The 21,081-nt window shown below is 43.1% G+C and overlaps 1 protein-coding gene across 2 annotated transcripts in view; it reads left to right on the forward strand.

Annotated features, from left to right (window-relative positions):
• LOC142501462 (thimet oligopeptidase-like) overlaps nt 1–21,081 on the forward strand; it is a 42,883-nt gene that overhangs the window by 12,612 nt on the left and 9,190 nt on the right. For both annotated transcript variants that reach the window (XR_012803496.1, XM_075611414.1), the window contains exons 3-12: nt 1–149; nt 3,722–3,829; nt 4,649–4,751; nt 4,949–5,109; nt 5,190–5,325; nt 5,928–6,294; nt 19,349–19,550; nt 19,631–19,817; nt 20,056–20,184; nt 20,889–21,025. Coding sequence is in view for 1 of the 2 variants with exons in the window: in XM_075611414.1 (XP_075467529.1) it covers nt 1–149; nt 3,722–3,829; nt 4,649–4,751; nt 4,949–5,109; nt 5,190–5,325; nt 5,928–6,294; nt 19,349–19,550; nt 19,631–19,817; nt 20,056–20,184; nt 20,889–21,025 (1,679 nt within the window). In the remaining variant the exon portion in view is untranslated. The remainder of the gene's footprint in view (nt 150–3,721; nt 3,830–4,648; nt 4,752–4,948; nt 5,110–5,189; nt 5,326–5,927; nt 6,295–19,348; nt 19,551–19,630; nt 19,818–20,055; nt 20,185–20,888; nt 21,026–21,081) is intronic.

Here is a 21,081-nt window from a genome sequence, read left to right on the forward strand (position 1 = left end):
TTCAAAGGAGCATGTTGGACTTCCCCCAGCACGTGTCCCCCGACAAAGACATCCGCACGGCCAGCACCGATGCTGACAAGAGGTTGTCAGAGTTCGATGTGGAGAAGAGTATGAGGGGGGATGTGTACCAGAGAATCGAGCGCTTAAAGGTGGGATGAGGCCTCAACCCTCAGTGTCGCACTAAACCTGCCACTCACACATCAGTAACCTGCCTCTTAGTCAGGGCCAGACTTTGACCTTCTGACCTACGCTATGTGACTGTTAAAAGGCCCCAAAAATGAGACACAGATGTATTATTGTGACTGAAGGAACCATTGATCATATAAACATAAAACTGAAATGAATAAAAGCATTATTCTAGCATTGTTATATTTAAACATGACGGTGTAAAGCTAAAATGAACAGTGTTTGCACATCACCTTAATTTTTAATATTAACACATTTTATTTTGAGATTGTTGGAGAGCGAAGTCATTGATGATGTCTTCAACTCATAAGCTACAAAGTTTGTCACTTTCGATGCACGTGATTAGGGTCATATTTGAACAAAAATGTACATATTTATAGAGCATCTTCTTTTTCCCATATCTTTATTCATCATCGGATTTTAAAACTTGAAATGCATGATTTTTCTATTTTGTTATAGAAATAGAACAAAGTTTCGTGCATCGGCGCTACCAGATTTTGGTAAACAATATCGTTCAGTAAACCACTGATTAAAATATTCACAATGATCTGTATATAAACTTGCTTGTAGAAGGAATAATCAAATGCGTAGTAGAGTTAGTGTGACAATATATAAGACACAGAGGCAGTGCTCATTGTGGGGGAGGGATATGTAATGTCCTGGTAGGTACTACAGATGGCTGAACGATAGCAGACCCTTCCGGTACTCCTCCTAGTGGACCCCCTCCCTGTCTCTATCTCTGTCATGTCACTACTACTGTTCTCCCATAAATATGCATAGATAGTGGGGAGCAAAGTACTCACATTCCTTCGCTGGTCTTCCTTCGTTGGCATGCCAGACGTGATTGAGGGAAACAGGTGATCCAGATTCGTCCGAGTATGACGAAGCGCTCATTAGCGCGAAACACATAAGTTTGTCATCCTGTCTACTTCATGCTGTCCTTACTTCATTAAAGACTTTTTATTCAGCAGCACGCTGTAGCCCCTACACTTTATTATTCATCTCCTGTGCAAGGCTGTGCTCCATCTCTCCTCTCCACTGGATCACCTTTTTCTATTTTGAGGCCCCATACTGTAGCTATGTCAGCTTATGCGTATGCCCGGAATTACTATTACTACATTGTCACTCGTGTATGTTTGGTCACAATCTGCAGCTCTGCGCATTTTATAGAGTTTAAAACCTCGAAACTTACTGCAGATGAGCACATTTCCCCTACTAGTTTTACTTAATGAAAGTTGCTGGTCCTTCCGGTATATTGAACTAGCTAAGAGACCCAGCGTTGCCCGGGATTAAAATTTCCCTCCTCACTCCACTCCCCCTGTCTCTCTCTCCGCTCCCCCCCCCCCCCCCTGCGCAGCTCCGGTCTCCCCCCCCCCCCTGCGGAGCTCTGGCCCTCCTCCCCCCGCGCAGCTCTGGTCCCCCCCCTCCTGCGCAGCACACAGTGTCACATACACAGTGAGACACACACACACAGTGTTACACACACACACAGTCTCCCATACACACACACACAGTGGACAGGAGGAGGGGGGGTAGGGAGAGTGGAACGTCCGGCGATCCGAAAAGGCGGCTCCCCACCTCCCGCCAGCCGTGACTGCGCACCACCACCCCACCCCCCACCACCCCACCCCCCGCGCCCATCTCCCTCCCCACGAGGGCAAGCAAGGGAACGCCGTGGGGAAGGGGACCAGAGGGAAGGGCATGTCCCGCGCGGCCGCCATGCGTGCGCCTGACCGTTGGGGGACCTGAGAGCTCGCGACATGATGGTATCGAATCCATAGAGACTGAGAGCTGCGGAGCGGAGGGGGGGGCGGGTTAGCCGGCGGGGAGGTGAGCTTCGGTTGATGGGGGGAGCCGGTTGGGAGGTGAGCTGGGGGAGGTGATCGATGGGGGTGGGGAGCCGACAGTCCGAACCGCTGGGTGAAGAGGACAGTGGCCGTGTGTGTGTGTGTGTGTGTGTGTGTGTGTGTGTGTGTGTCAGTTGGGTGAGGCAGAGGGGGAAGGTGAGCTGCGGGTGAGGAGGAGAAGAGAGTGGCAGTTGGGTGACATCATAGAGCCACGCAGGCCAATGAGAGGCGTGCGGGGCAGGGATACGGACCAATCTGATTGGCCAGAGGCTGAGTGACAGACCCACGGACCAATCAGATTCACCACATCTAGCAACAACCCACAAATTTCAATTTTATATATTAAGATATACTGTAAGTGTTCTTCCAACAGGCAAAAACGTCTTTGCGTTACAGAACGGACATCCAAAATACAATGCTAGCTCCTGCCAATAACGACAGCTGCTAAGCCTCACTGTGTAATACACCTTAATACCCTCCCTATCTATTAGGACGTGTATGCTCCATGTCAGAACACAGAATGAACTGAGGCTTTAAGTATATCACTTTATACCTGTCTTGAGCCAGAGATTTCTTGCTAAATAAGACCCCGCTCACACAGAGCGCTACACGACATGCGTGCGCTTACGTGCGTGCGTTAGTCACTGATTCCTGGCGGCCAATGGTAGTGTTCAGTATTGAAACTACCATTGGCTGCAAAGCACCGACGCTGCTGGAGTCTTTTGAAACTGATCTCTGGCTGCAGCAGCGTGACGTTAATTTCAGCAGCCAATCAATGTTGTAAACATTGATAGACCCAACCCACATCTGGGTAAATATTTAATTTTTCTATTTGTATTGTGTTGTAGACTTGTATTTCAGCTTGTGACAAACGCTATGAAGAATTAATCTTCATCCACTAAAAAATTATCATAAGGTGCAATTACTCTGTGATGGCTGGAAATCTGCACTACGCATAATTAAAATTGCTACCGTTACTCTAGCTCGTTGATGTTAACTACATTTGATGGGCTGCTGCTTTATCATGGAGTCTCTGGGCATAGATAAACTAGATTGACTTATTACCCAGAGTTTGTAACGAAGAGATTCATGTGACGGTTAATCCCACAGGACAGCCCAATACAGGACATAGAGAGTTAACCAGTTAAAGCAGCACATAACACAATAGGGGTTAAATTAGACACATTCAACCCTGTCAGGTGTGCCTGCAATGTATTGGGCAGCAAATTTTCCTACAACCTTTCTGAAAAACCTTATGGTAAAACAACCTCATCTCCTTGCTATGCTAAAATCATACTATTATGATGTAGCCCTGTGTCGGTTCATTCCGTCTGCTGGGGATGATCACACATCGCCCAGCAGATGGAGGCGCACGCTGCGTCGCGAAGTGTGAACGCGGCCTAAGGTATGGAAAAAGGAGGGACTGTAACTCTCTTTGCTATCTTTCCCTTTTCAGCTTCCACTGGCCTGGTCTCTTCATTTTATAAACCCTTAGGGGTACAATCTATATCTGCCTAAACAGCCATTCATCCAAAATAACCCATACATATCTAATATAGGAGAGGGCGTTTGGTCCTTTCCTTTGTAGGATCTGGTTACAGAGATGTTTGTTGTTGTTTGTTTGTTTGTTTTTTTTCTGATTTATTGCATAATTAATATGTATTTTCATGTGTGTTAATGATTTGTAGACAATTCTACCTCCGAATTCCCTGAAACCAGAAGCGGAGAGATTCTTAGAGAGATTGATCAAGTTGGGCCAGAGAAACGGCCTGAATCTTCAGCCAGAGATGCAGCAGGTTGGGATGATTCCCTATTACAGTTATATTGTATTGTGTGGAGACACAGTGACTCAGTGAGTAAAGGCACTGACTCTGTAAATGGCAGTGAGTGTGAATCAGGGGAACCTTGTTCAATTACCGGTGTCAGCACCTTGGGCAAGTCACTTTATCTCTCTGTGCCTTAAGCACCAAAAACCCAGATTGCAAACTCATCTGTGCATGGACTGTGTCTATAACATGCCTACAGTATGTGCTGCGTACCACGCACTATATGGTAATTGTGAAGCACTCCTAGTCCCATTGGGAGAAAAGCGCCATATGAAATAGTTATTATTAAAAGGCTCTACCTTAGGATGAGCTTATAGTGATGGCGACGGCGTCGTGACGTCGCGTCAAAACAAATGTATTGATGCCGTCGCGTGCGCTTATAGTAGACGCGAAGACTTGGTCGTGATCGCTGGAAGTCACTTCAATTTGATTTTTCCAGCGACCGCAGCGTGACGTCGGCGTCGCCGGCAATGGCACTATAAGCGCGCCCTTAGTTGTATTGTAAGGTAGATCCTTTTAAAATACCAAAATACCACAGTTTTATATTGGGTTGTAATGTCCCAGGACATACTTGAAAATGAGCGGTAACTCTCAATGTATTATTTCCTGGTATTTTTTTTATAAATAAAAAAATTGAAACCTGGTTACACACACACTATTTTAAGAATGCTCAAGTTTTCGAAACTGATGAAGAAAAAAAAGAAAGTAAATATTTGTGTGGCAAATGGAAATGTTTGTGTATATGTACAGTATGTGTTTTTTTATTTTTATTTTGTTTTTTTGTTTCAGAAAATTATGTCGATCAAGAAAAAGATGAGCAACCTTTGCATTGATTTCAGCAAAAACTTGAATGAAGATATCACATTTCTTGCCTTCTCGGAGGACGAGCTGGGTAAGTTCTGCGCCCCTGTCTGTCACACAGTGTGCTGGAGGTTCTCTGTTCCTTGGAATATGAAGAGACCAGGCAGACATAAGAGGAGAGATCTGCAGTTTTATAGACACATGTTGAGCTCTCACATTCTGCCTCATGCCCTCCAGGTTTGAGTTGGTAGGATTCTCCTAACTGATTAGAATCCATTTGTTTTCTAGGAGGGCTCCCTGATGACTTCCTGAACGCCTTGGAAAAAGCAGAGGATGGAAAATTAAAGGTCACCTTGAAATACCCTCACTATTTCCCTTTGATGAAAAAGTGTCACATTCCAGAGACTCGGCAGAAGGTGGAGAAGGCTTTCAACTCCCGGTGCAAAGAGGTCGGTGCGAATGTTCTCTGTGGTGTAGAACCTAACCATAAACATCTAAACATCTGTGGTCCTCATATCTCCTCTTCTAGGAGAACAGCCAGATTCTGAAGGAGCTGGTGGAACTAAGGGAACAGAAAAGCAGCATCCTCGGGTTTAACACTCACGCAGATTTCATTCTTGAGATGAACATGGCGAAGAACAGCAAGACGGTGAAGACGTTCCTAGGTAGGGACTTGTTTATCTCTGTCCTCAAACATCAGATGGCCTAGGAGTAAAGTGTCTAAAACAGAAGATGTTACCTATAGAACTTGTAAAACATCTGGTCGTGGAAACAAATATGCTCTACTGCAGGGGTGGTCAACTCCAGTCCTCAAGGGCCACCAACAGGTTAGGTATTCAGGATATCCCTTCAGCACAGGTGGCTCAGTCTTTGACTGAACAACTGATTGAGCCACCTCTGCTGAAGCAGGGCTATCCTTAAAACCTGACCTGTTGGTGGCTCTTCAGAACTGGATTTGGCCACTCCTAGTCTACTGTGTACTGTTGTTTCTCTGTACTCTTCTTGCCCCCAAAATGTGAAATTCTGGCTAAACCTGTCATGTTTATGTGCAATATTTACCTCGCTACTCTTCATCCTGCAATAATAACCATAAGCCGTGTCAAGGGAATTATGGACAGACAATGGGAACCAGAAGTAAGGGTCAGAGTTAGAAGTGTAGCCATGCTTTGTATTACTTTATACTGCAACTTGTTCATCGTGATGGAGGTCAGGTTTCTCAGCATTCAGCTTCTTGCACATGCAGTGTGTTTGTGTGTATCCTTTTCAGATGAATTATCCCAAAAGCTGAAGCCCTTGGGGGAGCAGGAGAGGTCAGTCATATTGGAGCTGAAAAGGAAGGAGTGTGAGAAACGAGGACTGGACTTCGATAACCAGATCAATGCCTGGGACATGCGCTACTTTATGAACCAAGTGGAGGAGACCACCTACAGTGTGGACCAGAATCTGCTCAAGGAATTCTTCCCCATGGAGGTGGTGACCTCTGGTCTACTGGATATTTACCAAGAGCTACTGGGTGTGACCTTTCACCTGGAATTGGGACCTGCAGTTTGGCATGAGGATGTATCTCTATTCTCTGTGAGAGAAGCAGTCACAGGACAACTCCTGGGAAAGTTCTACCTGGATCTGTATCCCCGGTACGTTTTTCAGGACTTTATCTGACACTGTTATTTCTGGTCTGAATAGTTTGTGGCCAGGATACCTCTCATACAGACCTGCTCTCCCGTATCTAACTTTCTTTGGATATTAGCCACTGTCACAAATGGCACATGTGTGGGCATGTGACTTGTTTATGTGACAAGGGTTAATACACACAGCTATTCAGCTGATGCATTTATTTCCCCGCAGAGGCTCTAAACTGAGTAATATCTCCCCTTAATCCATCACAAATATAACCTTAAACTCGCTGCCATCACCAAGGATTTCCCACTATGGGGTCCCCTGTTAATTAGAAAAAAATATGATTATTGTAGCAGAATGTGTCCGAAAATGCAGCTACTCTTTAAAACATTTAAACCAGAGACAAAACATGAAACACAGACAGAGCTCAGTGCACATCCAATGAAACTTATACACGGTACAATGCCTAAATATAAATGTATAGATATCTTTTGAATAAAATGGTCTGTTAGTTTAAAATTTTGGCCAAAGTGTTGTAAGCCCCTGAGCCACTACACGGCAGACCACATCTCAAGGGTACCTAACACTAAGTTTCATTGGATGTGCACTGAGCTCTGTCTGTGTTTCATGTTTTGTGTCTGGTTTTAAATATATATTGCCATGCTCAGTAGCACTCCTCTGTGACACTTATATGCTTATATATATGTTGTGGTTATATTGAGGGTTCAATTTGAGCTTGTAGGTGTTCTGTATATACTCTTTAAAACATGCAAAGTTCAATTAGGGCCAAAAGATAGTACAGTACTTGTAAAATGTTAGATTTAATATAGAAAAGTAGTACAGTACTTGGTTACAAGAAACATACAGTATAATATGCAGACAGTTTCATAAAAATAATGGGATTAAACAAACAAATTCCTAACATACATTACCACATATTAGGCAAATTTACTTGTCATACCATTTGACAATCCCTTTGTTGAATTTTAAATTCATTTCTCAAATGCATGGTTTTATCCTAAAAAATCCCTGCATTGGAACCGAATAAGCCCACTTTCTGGGCATGTCCTTAACTCCCCCTTAATCAATCTCTAATAATATTTTTAAGACTTGGGGAGAAGGAATAACTTTGTGAGATCAAAATGCCCGAGTATAAAAAAATACCATATAACTTTATTTCTATAACCCCATGAATGATGGCACCAGCCTTATTTCATTCAGGTGAGTTTGCTGCAGGCGTAGAGATTCATCTTGACAGATCTATTCCTAATTTTGAGTATCAAACAAATATCTGACCTTTTCACCCCCCCAATCATGGATTGTTTAGCATCATTTAATCAGTCCAATTTCAAATATCACAAAGATATATTGGTTATTCTTGTGAATATAATCAGATACAGGATATTTTTCTTGTTAGCGAAGACCTTTCTCTCTCCCCCTCCACCCCCACTTTTCTCTGCTACTCAAATTGGGAGAGATTCCGGGATCTTGTGTCCCCTTTGAGGATGAGACCCAGGACCTATGTTAGGTCTTGGTAGTGTCACTAGACCTCCATAATATACACCTCAATTTAGTGGGACATGAATGAGAACCCCAAGTTAAGCTCTGGTACTCTTGCTGACAATTTACAGATCAAGGTGCTCCTGGATAACCCCACTTTTAGACATGTAAAACATTCTGGGGTCATTCTGGCCTCAAGGTACAAGCACATCTTCTACTGACATCAAATCCTTTTTTTTGTAGGATTGGAGAAAAGCTATAAGCTTTAAACAAGGCTTTGGTGGGAAATCTCCAGCCTGCATAACTATGTTAAGAACAGCTTGATACTTAGAGGCTTAAGCATCAATACTTTTCCTGATCACCCTGGCAGTGGGCACTCTTGGGTTAACTTCCTCTTTAGCTTGGTAGAACAGGAAATGGATTCTTGCAGGTAGGCCATAAAGGCCCCTCCCTCTACCTGCAAGTTAGTCTTTTTCCTGTCCTAACAGCTAGTAGCAGTCTTTTTTCCTGTCCTAACGGCTAGTAGCAGGATTTATTATTTTGTAAGGAAGTACTCACCTGACTGTAACAAGTGCAGTCGGCCAGGGTTCTCAGCCTCTCTACTCTGAAGCTCTGGTCGACGCACCCCTATGGGGTGGCAAGACGGAGGCCCGTGCGACCGGGCAACCCCAAGGATCCACCTGGTAACGCGGGGGGTAACGCAGCAAGAGCTGCGTGACCGGTCGGAGGCTCACTATTATCTGCATTGGCGTCTGAGAACGCAGCGGTGTGGGATTCTAGACTAGCGCTTAGCGCGCACTATGTTCCCACCGGCGGGAGCGCGAGCACGAGAGCCAAACACGTGAATTGGGCTGACATCAGAGCGACAGCGCAACAGCACACAGCGTGTGAAGGAGTCCTGATACTGTTACTGCAGCATGGAACGCTCGGCAGACAGAAGAAGCCAGGTACAAGATCCTAAGGCCAGTATGGAAGCTGGGGGAGCTAAAGGGTGAGTCCTTAGATTAGTGTTCAAGGAATGAGAGAGTTGATTTTATGCAATTATAGGAATTATATATACAGGCATACCCCGGTTTAAGGACACTCACTTTAAGTACACTCGCGAGTAAGGACATAGCGCCCAATAGGCAAACGGCAGCTCACGCATGCGCCTGTCAGCACGTCCTGAACAGCAATACCGGCTCCCTACCTGTACCGAAGCTGTGCGCAAGCGGGGAGACTATAGAGCCTGTTACAAATGCGTTATTTACATCAGTTATGTACGTATATGACAATTGCAGTACAGTACGTGCATCAAAAGTGGGAAAAGGTAGTGCTTCACTTTAAGTACATTTTCACTTTACATACATGCTCCGGTCCCATTGCGTACGTTAATGCGGGGTATGCCTGTAGTTATATTTTGTTTTAAAAAAAATTAGTACTATGGTTACTCAACCAGAAGAAGGAACCTCTAAAGGGGCGGTAGAGTCCCTGCACCAGAAGAAAAAAAGCTGCTAAAAAGACAAAGTGGTTTGCAGCTTGTGAAAAAACAGCTTTAGAGGGAAAAAAGCTTTGTGCGGACTGCCTTAAAGCAGCTGCAGGAGAGTCAAGTGAACAGATGAATACCTTCCTAGCATGGATGAAGGATACAGTTAAACAAAGTGTGGAGTCTGCTGTAAAGCAAGCGATAAACCAATTCAGAAGAAGTCAAGGTCTCAGATTAGCCTGGATAAAGGAAGAGGGTCATCATCTGACGAATCAGAGATAAGATGTCATCAGGTCTCAGAAGGGGAGTTTGATTCATCAGAGCAAGAAATGCAAGAGGAAGAATCAGAATTTGATTTAGAGATGGTTGATCCTCTCATAAAGGCAATGAGAGAAGCATTGGAGTTAGAAGATGCAGAAGAAGTAACTCGGAGAAAGGATAAGTTATTTGGAACAAGGCAGAAGAAAAACAGTTTTTCCGGTTCACCAAGTAATTAAGGATTTGATACAGATAGAACTATCACGTCCAGACAGGAAATTAAATGTTCCCAGAAAATTTTATAAAATGTATCCCTTCACGCAGGAGGAGGTTAAATTCTGGGATGTTAGTCTGGAGATGACTGCGTCAATCTGTGGACTATCAAAGAAAACAACTATACCCATCGAAGAAGCAGCAACTCTTAGGCTACGTCCATATCAGGGGAAGCCGTGCGGATGCTCCGCGCTGAACCCCTGCATCCTCAATGAGGATGTCTTTAGAGGGGGCTCACGCGAGTGTCCGCAGGCGTGCTGAGGCGTTGGAATTTTCTGCCGACAGCAGAGCCTGTTTCTCAGCGCGCCGTTGTCTGAAAACCTCCAATCACAGCAAAGCAGCGTCAACGTCACGGCGCTGTGATGTCGGTGCGTCACGGCTATTGGAGAATTCCTATTTGGGAATACATTGGATGCAATTGTAACTAAGGCATCAGGAGGTAGAAGTACCTTTTTACCCCAAGAGAGTAGGAATAGAAGATATGGTCCTACATTCCAGCAGACGGAAAAAAATCAGTATAGAGAAGCAAGGACGTATCAGCCTGGGAGACCATTCTCAAGACAGGTGACATGGAGAGGCGGACAAAGTAAGCTTTTTCGCTGCGCCAGGGGTAGAGGGTCATTTCCCAGAGGAAAATTCTCATGAAGGTCAAGGGGCCCAGCAGTTTCTTGTTGGAGGAAGACTGAACCAATTCGGAGCAGCATGGTCCCAATCGATAAAGGACAGGTAGGTACTGCAGACCATTCGTTTCGGGTACCACCTGTAATTCGAGAATATACCAAGAAGAGATATTCCTAACGAGTTTACAGACGAAGGAAAAAGTAAAGCAAATGAGAACTGTCTTGAAGCAATTATTACAGTCCAAAGTAATGATAAATGTTCCTCGAGTACAAAGGGGATAAGGGATTTTTTCCAAAATCTTCCTTATAGAGAAAGCATTAAGAGGTTGCAGAGCAGTCTTAGATCTAAGAACCGTGAATACTTTTTTACGAATAAAGAAGTTCAAAATGATTTCCCTAAACATCATTCAGGAAGTAAAGCCAGGAGATTGGATGATTTCAATAGATCTAAGAGATGCCTACCTACATATCCCTGCAGCAAGGAGACATCAAACATTTCTCAGGTTTACAATAGGCCAGCAACATTATCAATATACGGCGCTGCCATTCGGACTGGCGACCTCTCGCAGAACGTTCACAAAGGTCTTGGCCATGTTGGTCGCAGAACTAAGAAAAAGGGGCGTGGAGATGTATCCATATCTAGATGATATTCTGGTGAAATCGCAAAGTCAAGAAAAACTAAAACAAGACAAGACATTGTCATATCTTTTCTAAAAAAAAAAAAAAAAAAGCATTGCTGGTGTATAAACACCAACAAAAGTCATCTAGTGCCAACACAGTCCTTGAAATTCTTAGAAGTAGAGTTCCACACAGCAGAAGGAGAAGTGAGATTACCATATGCAAAGAGTCGAGACATCGCATTACAAACAAAAAAACTCAGAAGAGCGAGCAGGAGACTGCATGAGGCTCCTAGGAAAGTTTACGTCAACGCTAAACATGGTAAAGTGTGGCAGGTCTGCATATGAGACCATTGCAACAACATTTCCTACAACAGTGGAACAAAGATCCCAAAGATGCAGGACAAAAGATTCATATATACCCACACACAAAGAGAGAACTAAAGTGGTGGGAAAATACCCAGAACCTGGTAAAAGGACGTACGTTACATCAAATACAATGGGTAACAATTACCACAGACACAAGCAGCGTAGGTTTAGGAGCCCAGATGGGAGATTTATTGGTACAAGGGTCTTGGACGAACCAAGAACACCTACGTCAAACCTGTTGGAGCTGAAGGCAGTGCAAAAAGCGCTGGAAGCATTTCAGAATCAAAGGATGGCAATACAGGCAGTCCTCGTTTTACAACGCTTATCCAACGCTATGCAATGCATACCTATGTTCATTTTTACAACGCCAAAACGGCTTATCCAACGCTCTTACGACGCTTTGCAAAGTTGTTTGTATATATAATATATATATTATACTATATAATTTGTGTGTGCTGCATATCTTATTGTCTGCGTAAAATATTTTGTGTATTTTAGCATTAAAAATGCCTTCAGTAACGGAACCTTTCATTTAAACAGTGTTCCTATGGGAAAACGTGTTTCGCTTTACAACGTTTCGCTATCCAACGCCATTTTGAGTAACGCATTGTGTCGGATAACCGAGGGCTGCCTGTATACGAATACAATCGGACAACAGGGCTAATAAAATATATCGCCAAACAAGGTGGAACAAGAAGCAAAAGACTGATGAATCTAACAGCAGAGATCCTGACTTGGGCAGAAGGCTGTTACAGAGATAACAGCCATACATATTCCAGGGCCAGAAAATAGTACAGCAGATTTTCTCAGCTGCAACCTGATCCATACAGGAGAATGGGCATTAGATCAGAGAGTTCCAAAGGTTGGTAGAACGGTGGGGGCCAGAGAGAGATCTAATGGCTATACATCAAAACTGAAAGGTGGAAGATTATTGTGCAAGGCATTTCCATCCAAGTGCAAGACACATAGATGCCCTCAGCTTCAAATGGCAATTCAAGCTGGCATATCTGTTTCCCCCAATGTCACTCATTCCGAGCATAGTGAGTAAGATCAGGGAAGATCAGGCAGAAGTAATACTGGTGGTACCGTATTGGCCAAGGAGACCATGGTTTGCTCATCTCATAAATATGGCAATAGATACACCATGGCACATACCAAATATCAAGGAACTGATGCAACAAGGACCAATATATCACCCAGACCCCAAGCAATGGGCCTTGGCAGCTTGGAGATTGAGTGGGAAACACCAAGAGGTAGGGGACAAGCGGCATCCAAAGCGGCAATATCTAAATGGATAGTGTTGTGCATCAGGAAAGCGTTCGAAAGCAAACGACAAAATACACATTTGAATTTGAAAATACACTCAACAAGGGCCCTAGACACTTCTTGGGCGTTTAAAGCACAGGCATCACCAGGACAAATATGCAAGGCAGCAGTGTGGTCCTCATTTAACACATTTCTGAAGTATTACAGATTTGGACATTCAAGCATCAGGTGACGCAAGCTTTGGTCGGAAAGTACTACAGTCTGTAATAAAATAAAGTGGAAAATATAATCGATAAAGGTTGAAACTGATATCGGCATTGAGTTTTTTGTGTGTCCCTCCCTAAAGTTATACTGCTGGGGTATGTCCCAGGAGTGCCCACTGCCAGGGTGATCAGGGAAGGAGAAAATGTAAACAGCTTACTGTAATTTTCTTTTCCTGGAACCATGGCAGTGGGCACTTTTGGGTTAACTTCCTCTTTAGCTTAGTATGACAGGAAATTGATTCTTGCAGGTAGGCCATAAGGGCCCCTCCCTCTACCTGCAAGTTAGTCTTCTGGATTCTCCCATAGCTGAAAAATATAACTGATAGTTACCCTCCCTATGTATTGTCACGGTAGCTAGTGATAGGTTATAATAATACACACCAAAATATCTGGGTTGAATTGAACACGACTTAGATATAATAAATATAGTTTATTCCTTAAAGAAGGTGAACACAAGATATATAAATAACAGGCAAAATATAGACACTTAGGAATGGGGATGATGAAGTAATCAGGAAACAGGATTGGCAATTCATCAGGCATCAAATAGTTGGTAAACTTGAAGTCACGAAAACATGAACACGAACAACCCAGCATAGGACTGACACTGGTTTATATGTAATTCCAGTCCTATACCTTATTATTGAGTGCAGGTCACTGGAGAACAATTACCTGCACCCAATTTCTCCTTGCCACCTCACCTGAGGGGCACCGTAATACCTGCCCACTGGGTGGGTACTATTCTAATCAGGGGCTTATTTCCCTAGCCCCCCGCCCACAAGCCCGGCGCCTGGATGTCTATCTGGGCCAGGAAACCCTTTGTCCTAGGGTGTGACTTATAACACATCCTCAAGTACCCACGTCCTGCTTTCGGTTGTGCTCGCGTACACAAGCAGGGTGGGGGACTCTTTGATCAGGGGTTTTATTGTAGACCATTTGTCTCCCTCCCTGATCATTAACATAACATATGGGCTCTGATTTTTTTATATCAGACCCAAAATACAATTCCTTCTTTATCTTCACATATTAAAATAATCCGTTCTGTGGGTCTGAGTAGGCTGAAATTTGCCAGGTCCTCATGCCAGAAGACCTTTGCAATTGTGGCCAAGTTTCAGCCTTCCACGACCCCCAGAACCGGAGATATACAAAACAAGTTAAAATCCCCCATTAACTTTAATGCAGGATTCTCCGCCATAGCTACAATAAATCTCTGCTTTTCACTCTCCCATTGAAATCAACGGGCTCCGCCGCTATAGGCTTTCAATGGAGCAACTCCGCCGTTGAAGTCAATGGGCTCTGCCGCTATAGACTTTCAATTGAGCAACTCCGCCATTGAAGTCTATAGGAAAACCACAATTCTTTACATTTGCCCATACTCCATCTGGTTAATCAGAGAGGGTTGGAAATGGCCATGCAGTCATGCTGGAACAGTGACTACATGCGACCCAAATCCCAGCCCTCTGGTCCTCACAGAACCGGAAATATGGGCTTACTCTTTTTACCTTTTCGGACTTAGCCGTTTTAAAGCCACGAGGCTTTCTCCCATTGGAATCAATGGCCGGCGCCACCATGGGATTCAATGGGACGACCCTCGTGGTGAGCGCGAACCTTTACGGGGGTCCCTCATTCCCGGACCCGGTGGTGGTCGAGTGTGGGGGTTCCTAATGTCTAGGGGCAAAAAGAATTTTATTCCTGGGTGCCCTAGAACCTAAGGTTCCCACGCCAATTGTGATTGAACTTGACCGGGTAGTGATCAAAGCTCTTTTTCAGAAAATGTTTCCGCTCTTGCGGTCTGCGGTTTGGATGGCTGCCAACCCGTTCCTGGAGTTTGGCGTCGAGGAATCCCTATTGAAATGGGTGGCTCCATTGACTTACAATGGGGAACCGCCGCTCCTCCACTCGGGCGCCACCTGCAGGTCTTCTACCGAAACGGGCCCAAATCGCTCGAATCTCCATGAGGTTGCATTGGGCTGCAACGGCGACCTATGGAGAGCTGCAAAATGGAGCCTGAAAAGGCGGGAAAATGGAACAAGTGCTATAAACACTGAATTAACATTAACCCTTTCCCTCCCGCATCAATCCCAGTGTATGTGTTGGTGCAAACCCTGGAATGGGAACAGTACACATTTACAGGGGAATATACATTGGGTTGCTGAAGCAGGATAAAAAAACTTTACTGGACCGCAGTCCAGTTAACCCCTGGCTTCCCAAGTGAGAGCAGGGGTTTGCCAAATGGGGTGTACCCCCTTTAATACCGGGCCAAACCCCCTCTCCCATGAAGTGTATGCCTAATAAGTTATATTTTTCAGCTAAATAGAAAAATAGAGGACAGGATAATATGTCTGTGACAGAAAGGAAAGCCCTCAAAGAACTCACTGAATTTAAAAGGAATAATAAAACCATCAGACAAAGGGGGGAACATTGTTCTGATAAATGACAGAACATGTTACGAGATATTAACTCAGGACCCATCTGTGATCTATTTTAAAGAATTACAAGCTATTCTCAATAAAGGACTTTTTAATAAAGTAATTACTTAACAGGAGTATAAATATATTTTGGCAAAAAATCCCAAGATTTTAAAGCATCCCATAGCTTCATAAGAACTCTTAGAATCCCCCTGATCGACCAATAGTATCAGGGATTAGCTCACTTTCAGAACATGTGAGTACGTACCTTGATATGGTCTTAAGGCAGTTTGTTACAAGCCTCTCATACTAAGGACACCACAGATGTCCTTAAGAAGTTGGATGGGATACAGATTTTACCTAGTACCTTTCTGGCATCACTGGATGTGGAGTCACTATACACTAGCATCCAGCAGGTTTGACTTCTGTACCCTATTTTTTTTTGAAAACCAGGGGACTTTAATTTCTTAGACACACTGATTTCATCATGGATTTGCTAAATTACGTATTATCTCACTACTTCTTATTTCATGATAAATATTATCAACTGCAAGGCACAGCAATGGGCACCACATGTGCACCAACGTATGCAAATATTTATTTAGTATGGTGGGAAGAAGTTCATATATTTTGTCAAGAGATGTCCCTCCACACACAGCACATGGAATTATGGTCACACTAAATAGATCAGGGGAGCGCAAACTTTTTGAGCTACGCCCCCCCCTCCCCCGCCTGCTCCCCCAGGTACTCGCGCCCTCCTTGTTGGGGGTGACGTCACATGATACCGCAGGGTGATGTCACGTCACATGTACCCGCGGTGTCATTTGACGCCGTGTTGCCATGGCGACGCGGCACAACAATCTACTGCATCACGGTGAGTAGGTTACAGAGGCCTCACGTGAAACCCGGCATTTAATTTAAATGCCTTGGGGAAGAGTGCGGGGCCTCTGCAACTGCCCACACCCCACTATCCCCCCAAAAAATCCAGCACCCCCCAGTTTGCGCACCGCTGATATAGATGACGTGCTGGTGTTGTGGATGGGAACAGAGTTAGAATTTCATACCTTTTTGTCAAAACACTCAATAACTTTAATCTAAGATTGACAAGTGAAATAAACTCGAATAAGATCGTCTTCTTAGATTTAGAAATTGTGAAGGAATAATACAGACATCTATCCATATGGAAAAAAAACTAACAAACTCTTGATGGCAAACGGCCACTACCCTAAGCCCGTGATACAGGGAATCCCAACTGGGCAATTTCTTAGGGCTAAAAGAAATTGTTCAACAGCAGCAAATTTTGAAGAACAATCTGTAATCATGTCACGTTAGTTCATAAACAGAGGATATCGCCGGAGTTGTATAGATAAAGCAGATACAAGAGCTAAAAAAACAAAACATGGCACCTTGATTTATGGTAATATCAGCCAGAAGATCGAAAAAAAACAATTCGGATAATCGGTACTTATAACGAACAATGGCATGAAATCAAAAAGGTACTTGCGACACACTGGCATATCCTGTTAGAGGACTTGAACCTAAGGAACACACTTCAGGTAACTCCTTCGATAACTTACAGACGCCCTCAAAATTTGGCTGATGCCTTGGTGCATAGCAATTTTCAAGGACAACAAAGAGAGACATGGCTTAAATCCAAAACCGTTGGGACTTTTCATTGCAGTACTTGCAAGGCATGGCCACTCGTTAATCCTTCTAAAAAATTTCAAAATTGGAATCATTCCAAATCTTATCAAATTAAGAAATGTATCAACTGCAAGTCAGTGGGAATTATCTACCTAGCAACATGTCGTCGTGGGGTAAAAAAATGTCGGTAAGACATCTAGACAGTTCAGAAGGCGAATCCTAGAACATGTCAGTACCATCAAAAAACCATCACGACACCCCCATTGCGAGACATAAATTCAGTTCATAGAGGTAACTCATCATACCTTACCTTTCAGGGAATTAATCACATATCCCTGGGAATAAGAAAAGGGGATTTTGACAATGCTCTGTTAAAATCTGAAGCCAAATGGATATATTTGTCGGGGACTCTAGCACCACAGGGTCTTAACGAAGGGTTTGTTTATACAGCATTTTTATAGATTACAAACCCCTTTTAGGACCCCATAAATATCTATTATTATATTATTATGATTGAATAATTGTTCTTATACATTTAACAAATAGAACATACTCACCATTTTAGTCTGTGTTGGAGGATTCTCATCCCAAATTTTGAGAATGTTTCTGTTTGTGTTTGAAGACTTTCAGCCTAAACCAAGAACAACACATTAGAGATTGATGCAATACAATTTCTGTGTTGTTGCTGTCAAATGGTTATATTTTGTAATTCTACACAGTGGCCGGTATTCAGTACAAAATGTATATTGAATTTATGTCCTGTTACGTATATATCTTATGATAAGGACGTATTTACTTAAGAATAATGCACATAAATTATAAGTCATTCACATTGTGAGCAATTGCAACACATTTGCAAGCTTTATTATTATTTAATATATTTTTAACTTGTTGGGATTCTTTCCTATTTTAATTAGGAGCAACCTCAGTACATACCAAATGCTAATATACCCTTAAGTAGTTACTTGGAATCCAATGTTATGAATAGTTAGGTATGTAAGAAAATCGGGTGACCATGGTAACCCGTTGGAAAAAATAACTAGCAGCAACTGAGGCTCGCCCACCCCCGAAGAAGTACATGTTGGAATGAAACGCGCGTCGGGTAGTAATGACGTCATGGTCATTGTCTCAATAGCGCGACTGTAACTAAGGTTGCAAGTTACATTAAAGCACCATTTACTATCTTATAAGCTGAGCAAGTTTAAACTATGATGTGGGCTGATGAGGCAACCACTAGCAGTGAGGGCTAGCAAGAGGCTTTTAATGGCTAGTGTTTATAAAGTCTATTCACCCTCATGATATCCCGCCGTAGCTAATAGGTTTCAACTGCTACTTGTCTGAGGCGGCAACAGCTAAATACATTTGTGACAATATCGATGGAGTAACAGTCACAACCATACTACATGAGGTAACCGCTATCATTAGCACTGGTAGACAGTATTGTTAAAGGCGGTCTACCAGCAATTATATACAGAGACTGGTTATATATATATCTTACTAATTTAGCCAGCATAACAGATGTGGGCCCACGAGGTAACCACTTATAGTGGGGCTGAATTAGCACAGCTTTAAACAACTGAAAATACAGATTTCTCATACTGAGGACTGTTTATGCCAATTTACACATTAACTGCGATCTTTAATTTAGAATTTTCGCAGGGTTTAATTCTCTGTGGATTAGGAGTTGTTACTCCTTCAGTACAGTAATGTTTTCCTGTAGTCCGATTACTAAACTGGGGACCCTCCATAGGGCTTTCACAGTCACTTTGTAAATATTTGTATATGTATATATATTATGCACATTTTTATTTTTTGCATTTAAAACAATCTTTGCAGTATATTGTCTACTCGGTACAAAGGGACACATTTTTTTGACCCTATTTGAGAGTCCTATTACTAGTTCACTGGAGCATTGAATTATTGACATGAGAGAGATACAGGGAATCATTCCAGACCCGTAAATTGAAAGTGTCAGTAAGCGCCATCAGTTACAGGTTTTAAACATTGTTTCTTTTGTTTTCTATATCATAAACATTTCATATTATTTTGATTAGTGGAGATGGAATTCCATCTCTTTCCAGTTTATAATTATAGTTCCAATTACTGTAGAGGTTGAGTGCATTGAATATAGGGATCATTTCTCCTTTTTTGTTCATATATCATATCCCCTTGTGCACCCCTCAGTGATACAAAGGTTGAGCAGAGGCCGACTCTCTCTAGTCATTCTGGCCTGACTCCAAAAATAGTTTCAAGTTAATATACCAAAAACATGTCTTTTTAAGGTGTAATTTGTAACTCAAATTTAACCTTTTGTGCCGAAGTGGTAGAAAACTGAATATACGTAGGGCCTATCGTCAGTCGCTGATGTAATTGTTCTCTCTCTTTTAGGGAGGGGAAGTATTCCCACGCCGCCTGCTTCGGGCTGCAGCCTGGGTGTCTGTTGCCAGATGGCACGCGGCAGATATCTGTGGCTGCCATGGTCGCCAATTTCACCAAACCCACCCCAGATGCCCCATCTCTTCTGCAGCATGACGAGGTGGAAACCTATTTCCACGAGTTTGGACACGTCATGCACCAGCTGTGTTCACAGGTAAGTGGCAAGATCACGTCTGGCTGTAATGTGACCCACCAGTCTGACATGCCGCTTTTAAAGCCGTGTATGTGTCACAGGCAGATTTTACAATATTCAGTGGAACTCATGTGGAGCGAGATTTCGTTGAAGCTCCTTCTCAGATGCTTGAAAACTGGGTATGGGAGAGAGAATCGCTACAGCGCATGTCAAAACATTACAAGAGTGGCATCCCAATCCCAGAGGAGACACTGGAGAAGCTCTTGAAATCTCGACTGGCAAACACAGGTACAAGTCACATGTTATATAGAACTGAGTCTAGTGTGTGCAGCTCCAGTGATACAGGCTCGCCATATAAATGGGTCTAGATGACAGGATAGGGCAGTTCTTCTATAAAGGGTGCAAAAGTTAAGCAGTGTTTTGTGGAGCAAGAAGACTCACCCTCCAGTTTGCAATGTAGAAGAGCTTTTTTACATTACGTATGACGACAGACAAACTGTCTTCTTGTCTTGAATTTGTTTTCCAGGTCTCTTAAATCTACGCCAGATAGTCCTGGCCAAGATAGACCAGGTGCTGCACACGCAAATCGGCGTAGATCCTGCTGAGGAATATGCCCGGCTGTGCAAGGAGATCCTGGGAGTCCCAGCTACGCCAGGTGAGAGCTGCATCTTACAGATAATTATTTGTCAGGTTTATATATACACAACATGAGTTGGGATAAGGAACCTTACATAGTTACATAGTAGATGAGGTAAAAAAAAGACGTACGTCCATAGAGTTCAACCTATGCTAAATTTAGACAACAGATACTTTATCCTATATCTATACTTACTTATTGATACAGAGGAAGGCAAACAAAAACCCCCAGAGTCATATCATCCAATGATATCTCATAAGGGGAAAAATAAATTCCTTCCTGACTCCAAGAATTGGCAATCGGATTAATCCCTAGATCAACATCTTTCCCATGCATACTTAATTGGTAATCCCTTTATACCTGGAATATCTAAAAAGATGTCCAACTTTTTTTTTGAACAAATCTATTGTATCTGCCATCACAGTCTCCATGGGTAATGAATTCCACATTTTAACTGCCCTTACTGTAAATAACACTTTCCTTTGTTGCTGGTGAAATTTCCTTTCCTCCAACCATAAGGGATGGCCCGAGTCCTTAGTACTGCCCTTGGGATGAATAGTTCTTTTGAAAGCTCTTTTGTATTGTCCCCGAATATATTTGTATATAGTTATCATATCCCCTCTTAGACGCCTATTTTCTAATGTAAATAAATCTAATTTAGCTAGCCTCTACTCATAAATTAGATTGAACCTCTCCATGAACCATTTGCACTTTTCTCCAAGGTACAAACATGCCGGCCACATTTGGACACCTTGCTGGAGGTTACGATGCCCAGTATTATGGTTACCTCTGGAGTGAGGTGTATTCTATGGACATGTTCCACACCCGCTTCAAACAGGAAGGAATTATGAGCAGTAAGGTGAGTGGTTAATTTGAAGAACAAACATCAAAAGTCCCCTTAGATGCCTTGTTTTG

This window comes from Ascaphus truei, chromosome 8 (assembly GCF_040206685.1).
Source record: "Ascaphus truei isolate aAscTru1 chromosome 8, aAscTru1.hap1, whole genome shotgun sequence".
NCBI classification, from domain to species: Eukaryota; Metazoa; Chordata; class Amphibia; order Anura; family Ascaphidae; genus Ascaphus; species Ascaphus truei.